General features: G+C 55.3%; 3 protein-coding genes across 3 annotated transcripts in view; all 3 read right to left on the bottom strand.

The window, feature by feature from the left end:
• The window catches only part of CSUI_000446 (tetratricopeptide repeat-containing protein), an 8243-nt gene extending 3166 nt beyond the window's left edge, over nucleotides 1–5077 (bottom strand). Inside the window, 8 exon segments of the mRNA XM_068060680.1 lie at nucleotides 443–896; nucleotides 1227–1517; nucleotides 2033–2278; nucleotides 2996–3520; nucleotides 3766–3909; nucleotides 4227–4284; nucleotides 4899–5059; nucleotides 5072–5077. Coding sequence (XP_067927351.1) covers nucleotides 443–896; nucleotides 1227–1517; nucleotides 2033–2080 — 793 coding nt within the window. The 5' untranslated portion in view covers nucleotides 2081–2278; nucleotides 2996–3520; nucleotides 3766–3909; ... (1 more) ...; nucleotides 4899–5059; nucleotides 5072–5077.
• A 7514-nt stretch (nucleotides 5078–12591) lies between these two features.
• CSUI_000445 (tpr) lies at nucleotides 12592–13414 on the bottom strand (the record flags this gene model as incomplete). The annotated part of the gene is made up of 2 exons (XM_068060679.1): nucleotides 13271–13414; nucleotides 12592–13134 (listed from the first exon to the last, which is right to left on the bottom strand). Coding segments are annotated over exons 1-2 (678 nt in total), but the record flags the coding sequence as incomplete, so codon positions are not given.
• A 2566-nt stretch (nucleotides 13415–15980) lies between these two features.
• CSUI_000444 (e3 ubiquitin-protein ligase sinat2-like) lies at nucleotides 15981–20443 on the bottom strand. The gene is made up of 2 exons (XM_068060678.1): nucleotides 17869–20443; nucleotides 15981–17492 (listed from the first exon to the last, which is right to left on the bottom strand). Exons 1-2 carry the CDS (start codon nucleotides 18786–18788, stop codon nucleotides 16250–16252), a joined length of 2163 nt encoding a protein of 720 aa, XP_067927349.1. The 5' UTR covers nucleotides 18789–20443; the 3' UTR covers nucleotides 15981–16249.
• Between the last annotated feature and the right edge of the window lie 5 nt (nucleotides 20444–20448).

Here is a 20448-nt window from a genome sequence, read left to right as displayed (position 1 = left end):
CAAGAATCGCTTTTGCCTATCACGAGCCAAGAATCGCTTTTGCCTATCACGAGCCAAGAATCGATTTTGCCTATCACGAGCCAAGAATCGCTTTTGCCTATCACCTCACTGTTCCTCCTCGGGCAGCCGCCTCGCCTCTCACCTCCACTGTCCAGTAAGGGTCAAGCGGGGTGTCGAAAGCTGCCTCGAGTGCGTCTCACTGTCGAGGAGAGCTTTCTGCACTCGCACAGTTTTCTGCAGCAAAATGGTAATCCCCGCCCCGACTCCACTTCATGCCAATGCTGCACCGTGTCTACCTACCAGCGTACGCCAGTGAAGTAACATCGGCGACAACTTTACCCAAACCGAGTGACGAACCCCTGGCGACAATTTTGTCCAAACCGAGTGACAACCCTCCTCTACAGCACTCCAAAACCTCAACCTGAGTTAGAAACCAGCTTACTCGAGACCAACTGTTTCGCTTCTTCCACATCCCGCTTCGCGCGCTTGAGTCGCACATCGTCAGGCAGTTTTGCGGTGCCGCCCTCCTCTATCACGCGCACAACGGCGTCCATCATCTTTCTCGAGCTCAGTTTGTGCAGGCCTTCCGTCCGGTTCACGCGCTCTGCCTCGACCGCTTCGAAAAGCTTCGGCTCCGACTCTCGGAAGTACGCTCGGAAATCCTGGTACATCTTCCTTGTTTCCTCCAGAGTAGACTCACGCGACTGCAGAAGTACTGCTTCAGCGTCCTTGATTACCTTTCCGGCCTGGACAGGGTTCTGAACGAGTTTCGCTTTGCTCCCGAGCGCCTCTTGGCGCATTTCAAATATAAACGACTCAAGCTTCGCTCGCATCAATCTTCTATCTATCTCTTGCGCTTCGATGGCGCCGATGCCCTCGTCCAGTGCCGCCATCGCCTGAGTCGCGATCAGAAACACAGGAATGTTTCACGGGAACAAGCCTCCCAAAAAAAGGAATACAGCTGCATGAGTGCACAAAAATAGGCGTACAGCTGCATGAATGCGCAAAAATGGGCATTACAAGCACAGCCAACTACAAGCCGTCCTTGCTTACTCCAGTCTTGTGAGCACAAGCGCACCTGTTCTACTCAGGCACACGACATCGCCCGAGTCCCTGAGAATCTCCGCCAAATCCCAACTAAAGGAGAGCGTATCCCGCGCTACGAGCCGCACCCCGTCCACTTCCACCCACTTCCCCCTCGCGGGACCGACAGCAGTCTGGCTCACCTGCAGTTCATCAGCACGCGTTTCGGGATTCGTGTCCACAAGGTTGTCCACATACTTGTTGCCCGCAGCCCAGTACGCGGCTCCCAGGGCAGCCCCGGCTCCATTATCTCTCACCCATCTGACCCTGCAATCAGAGCCCGTCTTGGTGTGGCCGCACTGTAAGATCTGTTCAATGGTCTGTAACATCCACGGCGTCTTCGCCAAACTATTGAACACGTCCATCACTACCACGTCCTTTCCACTAATGCCCGCCTTTGCAAACGTGCTTTCCAACAGCGCCTTGAATTTCACCTGTGACACAGACGATTTCACTTGACCACCCACTGTCCGGACCAGGTCCGCCCAATGCCGGCGAGATGTCCCACACTTCCGTGACCCATCCCCCCGCACTGAACGGCTACAGCAAACCCTCGGAAAGGCTTTCCTTCTGTTTCTGGTCTGGAGGGCAGCCCCGCCTCCGCCTCAGCTAGGTCTGTACCGACTGTTGAGGCGGTGACTCGACCTGTGTTCATCCACCACCTGCACCGGCAGACTCCGGGCCGACACCACCACCTCTTCGCCCGGCGGCATCGACGAAACGAACACAGCTTGGCTCAGGCTTCTAGTTCTCCCTGACTTGCTGCCCGGCTTCAGGGGGTGTCTTGTTTGTATACTTCAACACTCACACTATTACTTGGACGACTGAGTACGCGCGACTCCCCTCAAGTGACAAGCGATCCGTGCGCGCGGCGAGTTACGAGGAACCTGTCTCTGCCTCCTCCCTACTCGCTACGGGAATAGAAGAATCGGTGTACTTTCTTCCGTACCTGTAGCGGCGCACAGACCTTCGAGAAGTGCTCGCGACTAATGTCCATACGGAGATCTGTGTTCTTAATAACAAAGCCGTCCAGATCTATTGCCGTCTGCTCCAACTCGCACAGCTTCCGTATCGCCTTAGTGCACTGGACACAGATCAAACGGAGCAACCACACCTCAGCACAGGTGGCACTCACACGCGCTAACTGATACTGACCTAGTCAACGGCTACATGCTCTGTCAACACCACCCAACCCATATCGGCTTGGGCCGATCATCCACTCACTGCCTCTCCCTAAGACACACATCTTCCCACACCCCTTCAGCCATCGCCGCCTCGGCAACTCCTGTCACTCTTCCTTCTTACTGCCAGGCTCATCTTCCAATACTTCGCGGTGTTCTCGGAGATTTCTTCGTGATACGCCTCCCGCACATAATTCTTCACGCTGTCGGAAAGTGCGCGGATAACCTGGCAAGCACACGCAAACGCGTTTGCCGCTAACACGTCCCAGCGAACGCGGAGCACACACTCGTATGCACACAGACACTAGGGACAGTCTCCAGCGCGTTAGACAGAGGAGGACGACGCCACAGTCCACAACAAAGTACCTTGCCCGACTTCTTCGGTGTGAATGGTTTGTCCGGCAGCCCCTCAACCACTCCACTTTCATATATCCACCTACAGACATATTTTCCCACCGGGGGATGGCCAGCGGCTGCGCAGCCGTGTACCTTAGCCAGGAGGGCTTGAACTGTGGGGTCAAAGATCAGGGAACGTTCCGGAGCACCTATTGGGCTTCTGCGAACATGAAAACGCAAGCTCCATTCAGGAACCGCTGCCACGCTCCGGGGTTATCTTTTAAGGACGTCTCAGCGAGGCCGTTGACCTCACTCGCTGTCCGTCTCGAAGCTCCGGGTAGTCGTGCATGAGAACGGGCCAGACAGGCTGCGACTTCCCGAACACTCACGCTCACCTCCATGAAGCCGAAATCACGAAGTGTCTCAGAAGCGAGGATCTTCGCCGACACACTTTTCTGGGGCTGGGTAGCCACGTGCGGGTCTGCTTCTCCGGTTGCTTTCTTGAGCTCGATCACACACATCGACATCTCCGCGAAACCCACATCCAGCAGTCCGACGTGTACCGTGCCATCCGGTTTTGCTTCGACCTTGTTCGAAGTTTGCAGCTTGACCAGGTCGTCAAACTCACCAGGAAGTTTCTCACAACACCACCAGTTGATCAGCGCTGTCGTCCTCGACAGCAGCATACACGGTAATACCGCAATCCCCTGTGCAGCTGTCACCACCTTGAGATCTTCCTCAGATAAGGAAGACGGAATGACAAGCGCCCCCACATGCGGAAGCTGATGACCCTGCTGCTGGTGCCTTTGCCACTCAAAGAACGACACGCCCTTATGCTGCTCCGAGAACTCCTTGTTGAAAAAAAGCCCTAGATGGTGCAACCGCCGTAAGAGGTCGCCGACGGCTACAGGCAAAGGGATCTGAAAGTATCGCACGAACCCCGGAGAGCCGAGCGCGAATGTCTAAGGGGCGTGAAGATGGACATCAACCGATTTTTCTGAAACCCTACGGGTTCTCCAGTTCGGAGGCCTTTCTAGCAAGATCTGCGGAACGGTGCAACAACACGATCACTCCCACTCGCCAACGGAAGAATGTGACCAAGAACTCGCCAACGGAAGGGTGTGACCAAGAACTCGCCAACGGAAGGGTGTGCACAAAAACTCACCTTGGCTTTTTCATTGTTGAAGTCCACGTGAAACAACACGGTCTCGCCCTTGATGCCAACTTCCAGTGAGGGGCAAAAAGCTAGACGGGACTCCAGCGCCTTCACCTGGTCGGCCTTATGGACAGGAATCCAAAGGGGCACGCCCTGATTTCGAAAAGTGCAGGACACTCAGACAGCGCACACACCGCCGTCTGTCCGCAGGAACTCATGCACACGTTCTCTGTCTCGAACAGCGCCTTCTGACGTGTGTCTTGGGCTAAAGAGACGCACACCTCCACACGGAACGACTGCACCCAGCAGTTCGGAAACCCGAGTTCTTCGTTCACCGGCAAACGGCCGAGTAAGAGGAATAAAACTCCTCGCGAGGAACCACCATCTACCATGCTAACCTCCAGCAGTCTCACTTTAACTCGGGCTGCAGCTACACTGGAATCCGTGGTTATACAGTTCAGGACACTTACCATGATCGTATCCGATGGATTCAAGTTGACTCTTGCTTCTGCCTCTTCCCCGTACATGCTGTAGGCGCACACACCGCAGACACGTCCCGCTACCTTCCTCCGGTGTATCTTCCGATGCACGCCGGACTCTTTACGCGCATGGGGTTTCAATGACGACTACCACGGTCTGCCAGGGCAACGGGCTGTAAATGCTCTGGAGACTGTGCGCCCTGTAGACGGGCGGACGAAATTCATCTTCGGTTCTGGCACCGGCACTGTCATCTTTCTCCCAAGTCCGGTTTACAACGCGTACACCCCCGCCGCAATACCAATATCCAACTGTGTGTGATAATCCTCAAACGTTAGCCTGAATGCAGCAATATAAGCGCAAACCCCGCAGTTCTCCCACGGCATCCGCCAGCGCGGAGAAGAGCACCGCAGTGCTTTCCGCCACCTCGTCTGAGACTTCTGCGGTCCGCACTCCTTTTTACATTCATTCGGCACGCCCTGGTCCCCTCGAAACTCGAGGCTTCCCGGGCGAAATCGTTGCCTCTTTCGCGCCTACGATTGACGGCTACACTTTCCGCCCGTCTCGATGAAGGGTACGTGACGGAAACACAGTGGTCTCTCCTGCGTCATGAGTCCCCGCAACTTGAGTTTGTCTACTCGTACAGATGAACGCCACCGACTCACCGCACTTTCCCCGCGTACGCTATTGTAGAAGGGACGTGGTGTACACGGAACACGTCCGCCACACCGCCCTTGCCCACTGCTCCGTTTGCCTCTGCCCTGGTCCCCGTAGCCACCACACTCATTTGGGACCCAAGCTCGATTCCCAGCACAGCGTCGCTACTCTGAAGAGGGACCGCCATGGCTGTTGAGTGCGTGATTCCGCCCTCCAATCCGGCACTACTCCTGTCTGCCGACCGCAGCCTCTTGACCGACCGACGAAACGGTTTGTGCAGGCGACACACGGAACTGCTGCACGACAGCGGAATTCAAGCCAATCGTCCGACACCCAGAGACAGCAACTGGAACAAAGTAGACACCGTTGCCCCCGCGTCCACAGAAGCCAGAAAGCAAGTAGTCACCAGTGACAAACAGGCGTGTGACCAGTTCCCTGAAGCCCGTGTCAGGCATGAAGGACAGAACGACACAAAAGCAGAGAAGCCGGACCGTGGTGACATCAAACCATCATACCGCTTCTTGAATTGGGCAAACCAATACCGACTATGCTTTTCTCATTCGCACATCCGATCTCGGGTGAATGCGCAATGGAGAGCACTGGACTGGATACCAGGTGAGACGCGCGGGTACAGTCCAGGACCACCGAGTGGTCACGCCCGGGTGACCACTGGTACGCGGCCTCGCGTCACCGTCTGCGGACCCGTACGGACTGCCATCTCCCCCTATGAGCACTTCACCACTCATCAACGTTAGAGATTGCTACGGTGGCCCGTACGCACCTTAGGCTCCATGTACTCGAAAAATGTTGTTCACTCCCAGAGGCTGGACACATCTCCTAGCAGGCGGAACGTGGGACCCCACCATGTAGGATGACACTGACCGGGTCGGATCCTTGCTACCGATGCATGAAATTCTTGTGGTAAGCAGCGGTGAAGGCCGCTCGTCCACGCCAGTCGCAGCTCGTGGCTGGTCAGGGTTTTGGCACAGTACACTGAAGAGGCGCTGCCGCCCCTTGGACCGCCAAAATCGAGCAGTAGGCTGGTCGGGCACTCCCGTTCGTTCGCATGGAACTGCGGAACCTGTCTGTAGAGGCTTTTTGAGTCGCGCCACAGCCGGTTTCTTGGGCAACACAGCTGTCGTCAGACTAGGCGTAGATGCTCTACTGCGAAGAAGCGAAGTTCCGTACGGGGGCCAGCTGCGGGCTGTGTCGCATTGTGACGAGGTGTGTAGGCTCTTCCTGCCCTGGTTGTGCGTTGTGCAAGTCCGGGGTGCCCAACAGACAGTTAGCTACTAGTGTGCCCAAGCAAGAAAAGAGTGATTCGCCACTAGGTACCGTTCACTGGCTACGAATGTGGGAAATCCGCACACCGCTTGGCAACAACTGGAGTTGTCAGTGGCGTACCTGACGCCTTTACTGGTCGCAGTCTTCTGCGAGCCACTTGGTGTGCGGAAGCTGGAGTGCGAACATTGCAAGGCGCAATTCAGCGCAGCGCGGGGTAGGAAGTCAGATCCAACGTGGGGTAGGGTCACTGACCAAGCTGCTTGCAAGAAATGATATGAAAAACTGTGGGCTCGTGATCTAGACGCAAAACAGCTCAGCAAGCAGATTCGGCGCATTTTGACGCCACGCCAGCACCAGACACTACGAATGACCATAGCGAGGCGCAGTGGCGAGCTAGCGGGCGCTCCAGTAATCCCTACGTCGCGGACGACACCCCCGAAGCTGCAAGTCCGCGGGTTCCACTGGAGCGGCTCGAGAAGACAACACGGGCTGTGGCCGGATGCTGCTTAGGATTAGGATCAGGAGTGCCCATTATGAGTTGCATGGAGCCGGACTCGCGAAATGTCGACAAACACAAACGTAGCTACATACTACTACTCAGCACGGCACAGCGGCCAGCAGGATACACCGTCAAGTGGAGCGTGGCCTCTACAGTTGATGAATGATACCGGTTCGCCAAGAAAAACGCCTCAAAGCTTAACAGGGCTGCAGCCGTGAACTCAACTTTTCTGGACAAAAGCGACGGTAATACTTCTCGAAGCTTTCGCCTCGAGCGCTCCTCTGAAGTGCCGCACCCACACAGCACATCCTGTCTCCTTCTGCTTGGACACTTCAGCTGCTCATGAGAGTCGCGACCTCGTCCTGAATCTGGCATCACAAGAGTACACGAAACAGAGCACCGCTGCCCACTCCATCTGTCTATTTCGGTTGTAGAAGGGATCATCTGTGCATGCATTTCTTTCCCCCTTTGTGATGCCTCTTAGATACGTGTGTATGTATGTCCTTTCCTACCGAAAGCAAGGCGTCAACCGGCCTAACTTCCTCAGCAGCAACCACGGGTGCAAGCTGTTCTACACCGACACCCGGCGACGGCACCAGGCATCCACTGCGACCAATCAACACAGTGGCAGCAGCGCCCCGAGCTGCACTCCGACGAGCCATGCTCCACACACACTGAGACTTTTGAAGCACGGCACACACCGGAACTCCGCTCCAGACGTGCCTAAACCAGGGCAGCCTCTTATTGTGACGCTGTAAGGACTCCGTCCAGGAATGCATCTCGAGGTCAATGCTGCGAGCTGTTAACACGTAAGTTGCTCGCTACTGCAGTCCTGACAAAGGTAGCAGCGCGAGACCAGCCAGTTCTGTCCGACGCCCTTGCGCGAACACTTCGAACTCTTCGTGCTCCCGCGTCTTCAACGCCTTTCTTAGGAGAAAGCGACAGACGGCGGGTCAGCCCTGTTCTTACCTTCTTGATATTTTGATCATCTGGGTTCAATATGCGTCCGGAGGCAGCATCCTTCTGCAGATCAGTTGTGCACAAGGGCAGGTATTCGCAGCCAAGCGGAACAGTGCAGTCACACTGGAGCAAGACCCATTCGTCAAAAAAGGACGAGCGGCTCCTGGCTAAGAGCGGCAATTGACGAGGAAACGTCATCCTTTCCGATGCTCTGGGGTGCATTTAGCACACCTCCCGACTGCGGACGCCGGAAGGACGCGCACTGAGGAGATGCCACCGGGGGAGCTAAGAAGTGTTCACTGCCAGACCCCCCCCAACACGTATCTGCGCCACACTTCCCGTCCCCCTCAAAGAACCCTCCATTCACACGCGTACACCAATTCATATGAGAGGCTGTGTGTAGCCTCGAACGCCACTGTTAGGTCACCCCGAGATGCGGTAAGCCATAAAACCAGTGCACCCGGCGCTTCTCAAGAAGCACGGCTGATTCGTCGCACTCACGAACCATATCATGGACTTACGTCAGCTTCCGTGTAGTCGCCAAGCTTCATGTGAGCCCGAGCACGGTACAGGTATGCCTCCGCATGGGATTTGCTGCAGTCAAAACAACGACAACACCAAATCAGCTGAGCCTTTCAATGTATAAAAACTGTTGATTTCGCCAAGGCAAGCGTTCCCGTTCTGATTACTCTTGTGGAAGGACCCCTCTTTGCCTACTCAGCAAAGCATTCCGGGCCCTCCGTGCCTCCTAAACAAACCGGGTGGGTCGCTGTGAGCTTCACCCTGCTTCTAGGCGAACGCCTTCCAACCCTGCAGGACACCTCGCTCCAGTAAACAGTGTGCCGGGGGAGCTCCCCCTCACTTGTCCAAAATAAGTTAGGCAACTGGTTTAAGAGATTGCACACCCTGGAAATTCTGCCTCTCACTTTATGCCCAGAGCCTTCGTGCAGTTTTTGATAACGTCGGCGAGAAGTTGCCTGCGAGCATCGATTGCGCCATCCTCATCAGCCTGACAACACTCTGACTTAGCCAGCTGGATGTAAAGCGAAGCCTTCAACTCCGCCACGTCTTTAGCGTCATCCTCGGACAACTCCGTAAGGTTGATCCTGCCTAGAAGATCGAGTCCACGACTCAACAAGTAGCTGCTTAGCTCGTACTGGCCACCTAAAAGAAAAAAACCACTGGGACAACCAGTTACGTATCCTCACATTATACAGTCGGTGAGTTCACGATGACTGTACCAAGAAACGTTCCTTACCTGTTCTCTGCGCCAGTAAAACTGCAACACGCTGGATCGGATACCAAAAGTTTCGCACCTACCAATGAGTCATCTACAAGTTACTACAAGAGCTTGACTGCGCTGGGTCATACAAACAAGCGCTTGAGTGAGGCAACTTCTACCACCAACCTTTGTCTTGCGTCTCTCTGATATGCACTGGCGCTATACATTACCCACTCCTTTCTTCGGCAAACTTTACAAAACTAACTGGCTCGCCCCTCACATGAAAAAGGTTTGGATACTCTACAGCTGGACCGCCACACGTGTCCATATTGAGCACTCGGGTGTTTGAGATCTCGGTGAAGCCGACACAGGTCACGAAGAAGAGCCCGCACACGTACAGCCGCCTGCTGCAGTTCAGACCTTACATGAGCCCCGCTTTGCGGAAGTCCACGTGCTAATCAAAGCAGCATAGATCGCACGTTCTGGTCTGCTCAGCTAAGCAATCCGACTCCCTGTTAAGGAACTGAGGGCTCCGCCTCAAGTGAAACACTTCTGTCGGATTGAACTATTCTCTCTGGGGGTAGGCTACTCCTTTACACTGCTGAGAACTAAGCTTACACGTATGCTGTCTTCCTTGGAATCCCTTAGAAATGGCTGACCCACCTTCAATAAGAGTTAGAGCTTCTCTGTAGTCTTGTTTCGCTCGTCGGATGCAAAGCGCCCGGGTCAGTTTAGTCGCCGCCTCGCCCTCAAGTTGATTGAGAACTTCGACCATATCTCGTTTTCGTTGGTTCTCGGTATGCGAAGGCTTCTCTATGACATCGGATACGCGGGAGTGATGCTCCGCGAAGTAAGACCGGACCTCATTGTAAAGGTTCTTCACGTCCTCATGCGACTGAGTACTCACATTCGCAAGCGTCGCCTCGATGTCTTGAAGAAGCCTGTGGCCTTCATCGGCCGAATCGTCTGCCTCTCGCTTTGGGTGATCCACAAGAGAACGCAATTCATGTAAGTACAGCTGAAGCTTCGCCCGCATAGCCCGACGCTTCAGTTCCTTAGCCTCTGTCTCAATCAGTTCATCCCGAACTGCTGCCATATCCTGTACAATTCGCACAACCATGCCTTCACACTGAAGGAGTGACACGTTGCTGTACTTGTCACCACATACCGCCGATGGACCTTGGTCACTTGTTGGCAATCTAAGCAAGCTTGCACCTACACTGTCGAACAGAATCAAGTGCTCCTCACGGCGCTGCGGCTGAGACAAGTTCAGACCACTGAATAGCCTCGCACTTCGAGATTAGCACGACCAACTGCTATAGCTGCACGAGACCAATGCAGGAGGACAGTAGTCTAGAAGCCCATGTTCCTCAAACGCCTTCGCGCGCAGGTCGAAGGTATTAGCCGCACTCGTCGCCGAAGTAGGTGACCTCAAAAATCCGCGACCGGACAACTGCGTACCTTTAGCTCCTCCTCCCCATACAAAACCAGCTCCTCGGGTTCACGAAGCTCCTGAACATATCGCCCGCCGTGGCAGTAGTACGCAGCCCCAATGGCAGCGGCCGCCGTAGTCTCAAGTGTCCTACGAATCTTGCAGCTCAGCTCCGGATGCTCCTTATGCGTGCAACCAAAGAATTCTTCTATGACATCCACCAGCCATGGCAGCCTGGCTGCCCCCGACGCACCACAAACGTCTACCGCCACGACACTCCGCGGGTCGATGTCAGCACGGTAAAAAGCCTTTTCGAAAAGTTGCTTAAACCGTTCCTGAGATCCGAATCAAAACAGCCGCGGCGCAGACCAGCCATGGTGGGTACTGTGTCTGATGACGCGACGGTGGCGCGTCCGAAAAACACCCAGGCCACGGCCGAGCAAATAATCTCTGTGCTCCATAGAAAAGTTATCCACGCGGGCTGTTGCCGTCCCACTATCTGCCCGCTGACGAAAGAACGAGTCTCGCTTTTCATAACACGTCTCCACAGCTGGTTTTTACGCAAGGATGATGCACCCACCGACGTAAAACCTCCGTTCCGCATTACAGAGCGGCTAGGTCTACAAACGCGCTATCTTCCCGCTCTATCAAGAGACACGTGCTCGGAGTCTTGAACTTCAATGCCAATTGCACAGTAACTGGAGACGGCATCTCATCGTGGACAAGAGCTTCCACGAACATATTAACAGAAAGGCGCTGTCCACTCTTTCCGACTGTTCCTCTCGTAGGGGCGGAGGTACCCACAACCCTCGGTGTGCGACTATGCACTCAAGACGGAGGACGCGACCCGACTGCTTTGGAGTTCATCGCGGTGGCCAATTTGTCTGCAGGCTACAGCTCAGCGGAGCTCCGTATTCTCACCCCAATTTATGGAATCGGGAGCTCAGATTCGGTGACTAGCCGCCGGTGTCTGAACGTACCTTTAGTGGAGTGCATAACCCCTCAAGGTGCTTCCGAGTGCAGTCCATACGCAGGTCGGTGTGTTCAATGACAAAGTTCTCCATATCGATCACCGACTCTGGTAAATCAGTAAGCTCTCTGATGGCGCGAATGCACTGGCAACACACTCGCCACACAAAGAGCGCTTGCCCCGTTCACAAAAAGGGGGGCAAAAAGTAGCACTACGCTCAGGTGCTCGGACAAAGTAACGCTCCGAGGCTGGCTGTCCCAGACGGTCTATGCGCCTCGCTGGAGCGTGACTAACTGGCCTGACTGAACCCTCCACGCAGACTCTGTCGCCTTCATATTGAGAGCGTCGGCCACGCGCTTTCGTGTGCCTGCAGTAACCTCTTAACTCGACTCATGACTTCACTGTTTTCCCAACACACAGCGCTTCCTGGCGGGGAACGTACAGAACAAATACTAGCCAACACGCTCAACTAAGAAGACGCGAGAGGCAGGACAGGGCCAGTTGCTGGGAGTTCCGTATTCCGCGAGCCTGAGCTAGTCGAAGAAAGGGCATTACTGTAGCGCCACGGCTCAAGCAGTGAGAAACTTGCCTAGTCCTTACCGCGAGATGTAGTCTCCAGCACTTCCTGCTGTGGCTTTTGATTTCTACACCATAACGCTTCTGCAGGTGAGCGACCACGTGTCTCAGAAGGGTCACCACCACCTGCAAAGAGCACCACATGAAGGGTTCGGAGAAGAATGACGACTCGTAACTGTTGCCACCCGGCTACCTGGGCGTAGTTTGTTAGCACCGAAACAGGGTCAGCGGGTCACGGAATGAGCGTCGGGAACCCTCTAAATGTGCAGCAGATCATCCTCCTTGCACAGCGACAGTGTCCGACTGCTAGCTCGCAAAATATCGAAAGACCGTCTGAGACACGTGAGGAAGACTGTGTGACGCGCCAAACAGCACCGAACACAGATCACACCACCGGGATGCAGCTACAAGCCACCCAGTGTGCCAGCCCAGTCACCAACAAGAGGCATCAAGCCCACATTATTCCACAGTGAAACGAGCTCACAGTGCAATACGCTGAAACAAACACCAATGTTCGCTCGCGTTACCACCACCTCCCTCCTCCCCAACCAAACACGTCAGCTGCACCACAACGAACTAGGCAGTCTAAGGAGTCCGCGAGTTAGGAAACGAAGAGTTCTGCAGATCATCGCAGAGACACCCAGAAACCAGTCATCTGAAACCCGAGAAATCTAAAGCTAATACCCTTTCCAGTGTAAGAAACAGACGACGGGTAACTATGATCTTCCTCACGCAGCAAACAAACCCGCGTGACTCACGTCGACGAAGCCAAGTGCTGGATCCACTTCGACACAAAGTGACTTGCATACGACGTCCTGCTGTGGTTGATGCTCCACATCAGAGTCCGATTCGGGCCTGCCTATTTCGAGGACTGCCACACTAGTCTCGGAGAACCCGACGTCTAGCAAGACCACATGCACCGCGCCGTCAGTCTTCGGTGTCACGCCAAGCTTCTTCTGAAGTTCCAAGAGTGGCCGATAGTCTTGTGGTAGATTCTCAAAAGCCCAGAAGTTCACGAGTGCGTCGATGCGGCGGAGAAATTTTGCTGTCAAACCGGCCAGCTTCGCAGCTGCCTCTGCCACACGGATGGCGCGCGGTGTCACCGAGGAGGGGAGGGCGATTGCAGCCATTGCCGGAGGAGTGATTTCTGAATCCGCGGCATCCCTGCTGAACACCCTTAGGCTGCGGCTTAACCCCCTGACCAGAGGTGCTACGTCGTGCTCAAGAGGGCTTTGTTGGGAGGCGTTTCCCTTGTCTTGCAAATGCTGGAGAAAGAAACCCAGCGCCAGCGGCAGGGGCACCTGGGGATATCCAAGAGTGTATAAAAATGCAAAACAGAGGCAGGACAGTGATTCAAAAAGAGCTGCCAGGTCCCCTTCCCGCGCAGCTGTAAGTTGCTCAGGGCAACCAGAAGCAACTCAGGCAAGGTAGACTTACACGCGTGTCGTTGTCGTCAAAGCTGACGCGGAAAATCACTTTGCCTTGGTCGATCGTAACGTGAGGATACGGACAGAAACCAATACGATCCTCCAGCTCGCGGGCCGCCCCCACCTCCTGCACCGACAGCCACATGGGCAAGTTCTGCAACGAAGACACGGCCACGCAAAACCGTAAAAGTCCTCCGACCTCTGGAATGAACTGATCCTTCCGTCTCAACGCATGCAAAATGTCCAAGTCTCCAGTGAAATCTACGGTTGCAACGCCTTTCAGTACTCGGTGACCTGCGGTGGTCCGATCCTAGCCCGTGAGTAAGTTGCCGCACATATCCGAGGCACCGCACACCCACGAAAGCACTGCATGGAATCACTCTGACAGTCCCAAACACTGGCGGATCGCGCCTCCTTGTCAAGTAAAGCCTAAGCAGCACAAATTGACGTGCACCGGGGCCACTTCGCGTCCAGCTGCGCGCTGACTTGACAACGGCGTCTAGACCTGAAAAGAAATGTCCTTGCAAGCCTTAACGAGAACACCCTGGCCTTACTGGAGGAGTCGGCAAGCCAGCGGCACGAGCTTCCTCACTATTATCACTAGCTCTCGCGCCCAAGTGAGAAAAAATGCGACAAGTGTAGCACGAAGGCACACTCAAGTAACAGGTAATGCTCAAATGGTTATACTGTTCTAGGCCGGAACTCTCTTTTCTTTCCCAGACTTGAGCGCCTACAGCGGGTCTCTCGACGCTATAATCACCAGGCTCCTCGCACACAGACTGCGGCGCACTTACCAGGATAGTATCTTTGGGCTCGAAGTTGACCCTGGATTCAGCTTCCACACCGTAGGTCCTGCAGGGAGCAACATCACAACAGTAGTTAGCGAATACTTCGCCCTTATTTGTTGGGCAGTATTACGTAGGATCGTGGTGACAAACGCACGTGAAGACAAACAAAGTAACGGCAGTAGACAAACGCTGTCAGGAAGACTGTAGTGTAAACGCTGTCGGCCCTCTGCTTCGGTAACCGAACTGCACCGAACAACAGAATTTCTGTCACTCTGGAGAACTGAACATGTGCTGGCAAACCGTTCGTCAGCAGCTGACCCCCGTGAATACCGAGACATTATGTGTCTGTCTCGCCGGGGATGCGTGCTCTTGCTTCGCGATCTTGTGCGCGCTTCCCAGAAGCCGGACTCACACGAGTTTCCCATCAAACGATACGCAGGAAGGCACATACGCCTTCTTGATCGCTGAGGAGCCTTCGCCACTCCTAGCTTGCGCGAACATTTCCGCCGTTCCAGTCGCTACGACACTCGTGTGGTCACCAACGTCTATACCCATCAACAGACCTGAGTCGCTACGCGGCACGCCAACAGCCGCCGGTTCGTGTGTTGTAGCCATGACGGAAACTATTCGGTTTCTCAGAAAAACGCGCGTGTCGTGAAAAACAGGAAACGCTCTTTCTCTAAGGAAGACGTCAGGAAGTACAGAATGGAACGGCACGAGCTGAAGGCTTAACTTGTGACAGAAGCGGCTGCACGTGGCTGTTCCAGGACCCCAGCGCGTTGCGCAGCTGGAGAGGTCAGTATCAGTCAAAACGACAAATTATCAAAAAGGTGCGCGGAGGTGTGGATAGCGACGAAAGCCTCGATAGGCGGAATGACCCAGTGGCCCTGACCAGCGGACTCGGCTGGCCCAAGAGGCCACCTAGCCGCCTTGCTAGCCGTCCACGCTGGGAGCCCCCGTACGCTCAAAGGCGACGCACGTACTGCGCTCTCATAACGTGAAATGCGCATCGGAAGGTTTGCGAGGCCGGGAGCGAACGTTGCACGCTGGTGAGGAGCCCGGCGCCCACCGCGGGGTGCGATTGAAGCAAGGAAATACGTACATAATGGTGTTATGATACTCTACTCGGCCCGAAGCGAGGTACACTTTTTGCGCACCATAGACTTGGGTGTGTAATTCGGACGGCTCAGCGAGCCGCGGGAACCCTGTGCCTTATCATGCACATCTGGGGGAAACGAAGGAAGCCGGCTGCCGGCTGACACGCGGGCCTCCGCGCCGTCAGTTGCCCCCAGGGGGAAGAGAAGGGATCAGAGACAACGCGAAGCCGCATCGCACCAGAACTGCGCTGGAATCGGCCTGTTGGCATACAAAGCCGATTTGAAAACCGGAGCTCGTGCTGGTGTGCGGAGCCGAGAGGCGAGAAGGTTGCTGGGGACAGGAAGACTTTCACGTGCAGGGGCTCGACAGGAGCCACAGCATTCTATCAGAAATCCCAAAGTGGCTCGCATCTCAGCAGCCAGTAACATCGAGAGAGGACCAGGCTGCTATTCCGGATCATGCATCTTGGAAAAGTCATTCCCGTGTTACCAGTAAAACTAGCGGAGGTCAGTTTAGACGGGCGTAAATCTCAGTAGTGCCACACGCACACCGCGTATTGTCAAGAGACCAGCGTACTTCAACAGGGACGGCCGCACCACGGGCACGTCGTACGTTATGCGTGTTCATTCGCAACATGCTACTTTCTCCGTGATGCCCGAAGTAAGATACCCTGTACGCTCCGCCCTACGTGTCACTCCGCCGGCGCGTTGGCCTTCCACAGTTTCTTGCTCCGAGGTTCGGCACTTCAGCAGGCGATGATAGCGATTCTCCGGAGCACGAACAGAGACATGCTCTGACTACGAAACTGAAGGAAACTCCGGAAGTGCGAGCTCACGGACCTTGGTTGCACCGTGGGACAGTACCACGTACCACACACACAAGCCTATGCCGCCAAGGGTGACCATCTTGGCGGCAACAGCCAGAACAGTCGCCCCGGGAGTGTATGCGTTTCCCGCCTTTTTCGGTGCGGAATACAGACAGGAAATGCACACGCTACAGCACTGAATACCCGAACTACCAAATGACTCGCCTGGAACAACGTATTCTCCCAGTCGGCAAACTGTACATTTAGTCGCGGTAGCTGTGCGAATATCCCTAACGCCTTATTCAGGCGGCAAGATGTCTCCCACAATGGTAAGATCCATGAGAGACAGGTCATTTTCGCTGCCCTTTGCCCCACTCAAGAAAAGTGCGATGTTCTCGGGCAGTATCAGGCAATCCTTGACTCTTTCAATTTCGGCTGCACCTCTTCCTGCAGTCCAGACAGGCCCCTCGAACGAATACGTACGGTGATTTCCGGACACACGGAGTATATACTTATTGCTGTGATGCTTCGCATGTAAGACACAGAGCGAAATGTAGTACTGTGGCTCGGGCTCAGGTCGGCGATGCATGCGCAGTACAAAGTATTTCCCGTAACAATGATAAATGTCCCTTTGCCAGAGGCACTGAGGGCGGCTTTCTTCACAACTAGCAGGTAAGTCCGTACTCCGGCCGCTTCTGCGCGCTGAGGCACAACCTTCGCTCATTCCCCCTGAGCCCCCACTGTCGCTACTGCCATTTGTGGCTGATCCTGCCTGTTCCTCGGTAACGCCGTCCGCTTCTCCCCTTTCCACAGAGCCGCTGCTCTCTCCCTCGGGCGCTGAGTCGTAGCCTTCTGAACCCCGTCCTCCTGTACCAGACGATGGGCTTCTCTCCTGGTTTCTACGTCCAGTACAACTCGTTGAGGCTGCCACTTCCTCTTCCCCGCCACAACTCCGCAACCCAGCGCTGCCCCCAGCAAACCCTTCCACAGTCCTTCGTAGTGTATCTTTCTTATTTTCCGAGTTCTTTTTTCGTGGACGCATTCTCTTTTCTTGCTGTGCGAGGTCCTCCAATACCTGCTTCGACCTGCGGGCCAAGCCGGTCCTCGAATTTTGACAGGTGCATCTTGTTCGAATGTGACTACTCTCGATAACGCGGTACCCATGAACCCTCACCAAGTGTCTTACCAAACCTTCACCGGATCCCTCGAACTGACACGCTGCTCCGCCAATCTTCACCAACGGCTCCTGCTCGCCATCAAGAAACCCACAGCTGTCAGTTGACAGAGTGCAGTTTGTGAACTCGGCTGTAACTGAAGAGGCAAAGGGACCTGAAGGGCGCTTGAGAATCCAGACTGACAACGCACGCTCCCTTGCTTCTGGGCACTGCATTGGTCGATATAGACATTGTTGCTCGTGCGCCTGCCGCTGCGTGTACGCCAGCAGGTCCTTGCATCCGAAGGACCTGTAGCGACATGGCAGATCTACCAAGCGATCTGCCAGGCGCTCTAAAGCCCGACATCGGATGTCCAAGTCAGGCGACCTGCACAAAGAAACAGATGAGAACCACAGCGTCACACCATCCCTCAACGAGGGGTTGCACGCAACCGCCCTCACCGGCCGGGTGCGGGCACAAGCATCCGAGCGCGGCAGCTCCTTCGCCGGAAGTCCCCCAGCCCAACTGCGTACGACTGCACGGGAAGAACAACCGAGGAGCCAGGTATCGTAACGAAAATTGCAGATGACGTGTCCACAATATATGCCATCGCACAGCTGCCTCTGACGAAGTACGATGTAAAATCAATAATGAAGTCTGATTGCCTCTCGGACTTTCTGCTAGCAGCTGCACCTGTGCTCTGAGCGCCGTGCGTCAACCGTGCACAGCTCTTTCTCAGCTCGCTAGTCGCATAGGAAGTTACCTGCAGACGGGGCACTGCTGAACTCTGGCTTTGCATGAGCGGCAGAGTGTGTGGCCTTCGACGCACTGGAAAATAGGAGACTGCATAGCCTCACAACAGACCCCACACTCAAGCAGCTCCAGGGTGGCAGTTGTCTGTGTACCTAACCCTTTGAGCGGCACTGCTCCCCCGTCTCCAGTTGACAATGACTGTTTTCCCCCTCCCACGTCCTCGCTTGGTCGGCACTCGCGAATTTTGCGTGCTCTTCTTGCCGGCTGATCCGTTTTGTCCCGAAGCGACTGTGTAGGAGCACCGCCTGTAGCGTCAGTTCCTCGGGACGCCACACACGCGCCGGGCTTTGTGAATTGCAAAGGTCCATTCTCAACGCAACACGGGTGAGAACTTGAAGTGTCGCAGCCGTTGATCGAACTCTGGAAGAACACGGCTGTCGCATCTGCAAGAGCGGTGGCGAGCGCGGACGTAGGATTGCGAGCACACTCATCACCCAAGAACAAGTTTTGGCTGAGGAGTGCATTCTCCGCTGCCACCTGTTCCGTATCTCGGGGTGATATTCTTGCCTCAGTGTGCACCGGGCCCTGAAGACCCTCCCGCACCATAGCAGCGGGGCTACCGTCGACTCTGGCTGTGTGGATGCGGGAGTAAAGGACCGGGGCAGCCTGTGAACCGAACATGATTGACTCCGCCCCAGTCGCGCTCCTGTCCACCGGAACCGAGCTTGACACACTGTCATGGCTACCGGAAACCAGCTCCCCTTGCCCCTCCACGATACGTTCAACACACCTGTCGTCTGCTCCACTAGAAGTAACCCTCAAAGCGTGGAATGCAGAGAGCACCTCTTCGTGCCCTCCCTCCACAGCACCGCCTACGCCCACTTTTGGGCCGTCCTGCTCCCACCTTCCGCAGACACCCCTTCTATTCATTCTTTCTGTTGGCTCTTCCCTTGTGCAGGTGTTGCCCAGTACTCAATTTTTCCTGCCGAACACAACCGTCAAATGGCCGACCGCGGCCTCCCGCTAAGACCTATATTCCCCTAACAGCGCGAGTCTGTTCCGGTTGTCCGCTGCCTGGCGTCAGAAGACACTGTATCGTTTCGTTGAGTGCGAGCCCCGTCACACCGTCAGCGCCGACAAGCTGCGAGAAACTTCCCCTCCAGGTGTTTTTCGTGGATACACGCAGTGTGCAGGGTGGTCTCTCGTCCAGCGCAGCCGCGGCAGAGGTAGAGGGCGTCAACCTCCGTTTGCCTGAAATAACACCCTGGTTCTCGACAGACGGCTGGGTGCAGCCTCGACGAAAGACTCACCCACGCAGTCACCGGCGCTCATGCCCTCCAAACACAGGAAAAGGCAAACAAGAAACGACACAGCATACTCGCGGATCCTGCAGCCGGATCAATCAATGCCGTCCAGTATGCAAATGGAGACCGCACAGAACAGCCAGACGCCAATGAGTAGCTACATACACACAGATTGCAGATGGGGTGTCACACTGCCGAATGGCGAAGCACTCCACGCGGTAAAATCAGCGGCTATATGTACAGGGGCAAAACACCTGCCGCTGCGGTCCGGAAACGCGCTAGAGTTCCAGCACCCGGAAAAAAAACTGATGTCAAGAAGAAAAACGGATGCATTCCACGCTGCCGCACCGAAGGAAGACCCAGAGGAAATGTGGAATGCCACGTAGGAAAGAGAATGCTCTGGGTAAGACGCGGGATCGCAAGAATGCAGCGGGCAACCGCCGTACACGTTTCAGAACGGCACCCGCGAAAATCGGCTCTCACGACGAAGATGTACAGTGTTGGCTACTCCCCAGCCGCGTAGCGCTCACGACAAAATGAGTGTGTCCGTTCAGCTCTGTCATCCCGCCCTGCTGTACCGCTCCATACCCTCAAGCAACAGAACCTGAATGAGGCGAAGCCCGCCCCGATCACAGTCCAGTGCCACGGACTTTTTTTTTTGCCCGGGGTGTGTTTGGGTATCAACAGCAAGCAGCCGGTCAACGCCTTGGGGGATGAAGACGATCGCCAAGTGGCTAACCGTTCCGAAAACAGGTGCAAATTAAACGCCAGGCTCACCAAACAAGACCACGCTGTCCCAAGCGCCGCGCGACGGTACTAAGCCGCAGTTGAGCTTGCCGGGCAGCATAGCGTGCCTGCACTACTCGAAGCTGCAGGCAATTTCCTGAATTCACAGTGGCAGCGCGTGTAGTCAATGCGGTCTCCAGAAAATGAGTCGGAAACGCCATCAACGGTTACCGTGCGAGGAGACGACTTTTCGTACGGGTCAACAAGACTCTTGCCAGGTTCGCACCTGGAGCCAAGATGCTGCCGGCAGAGTTTTCACACGCACAAGGCGATGCCAGGGCGAAGTCTCCACTCGTCGCTTTAAGAGGTGCTATTCCTTACGCTAACCTCCGACACGGCGAAAAACGTCAGACTGAATCTCCACGCAGCTTCGAGGCACTAGCTAGCCGACACCTACACACCGGCTGGGGTAAGGTTGTGGACACTTCTAGCAAGGCTTGTGACTACTGTGGCTACGTCAGAAATTCCTCGGATTCCCCGTCCCCAGGAAGCTGGTGTGC

Source organism: Cystoisospora suis, assembly GCF_002600585.1.
Source record: "Cystoisospora suis strain Wien I chromosome Unknown contig_183, whole genome shotgun sequence".
NCBI lineage: Eukaryota > Apicomplexa > Conoidasida > Eucoccidiorida > Sarcocystidae > Cystoisospora > Cystoisospora suis.
The sequence above is the reverse complement of the archived record's forward strand: the minus strand, read 5'-3'. Positions and strand labels throughout refer to the sequence as shown.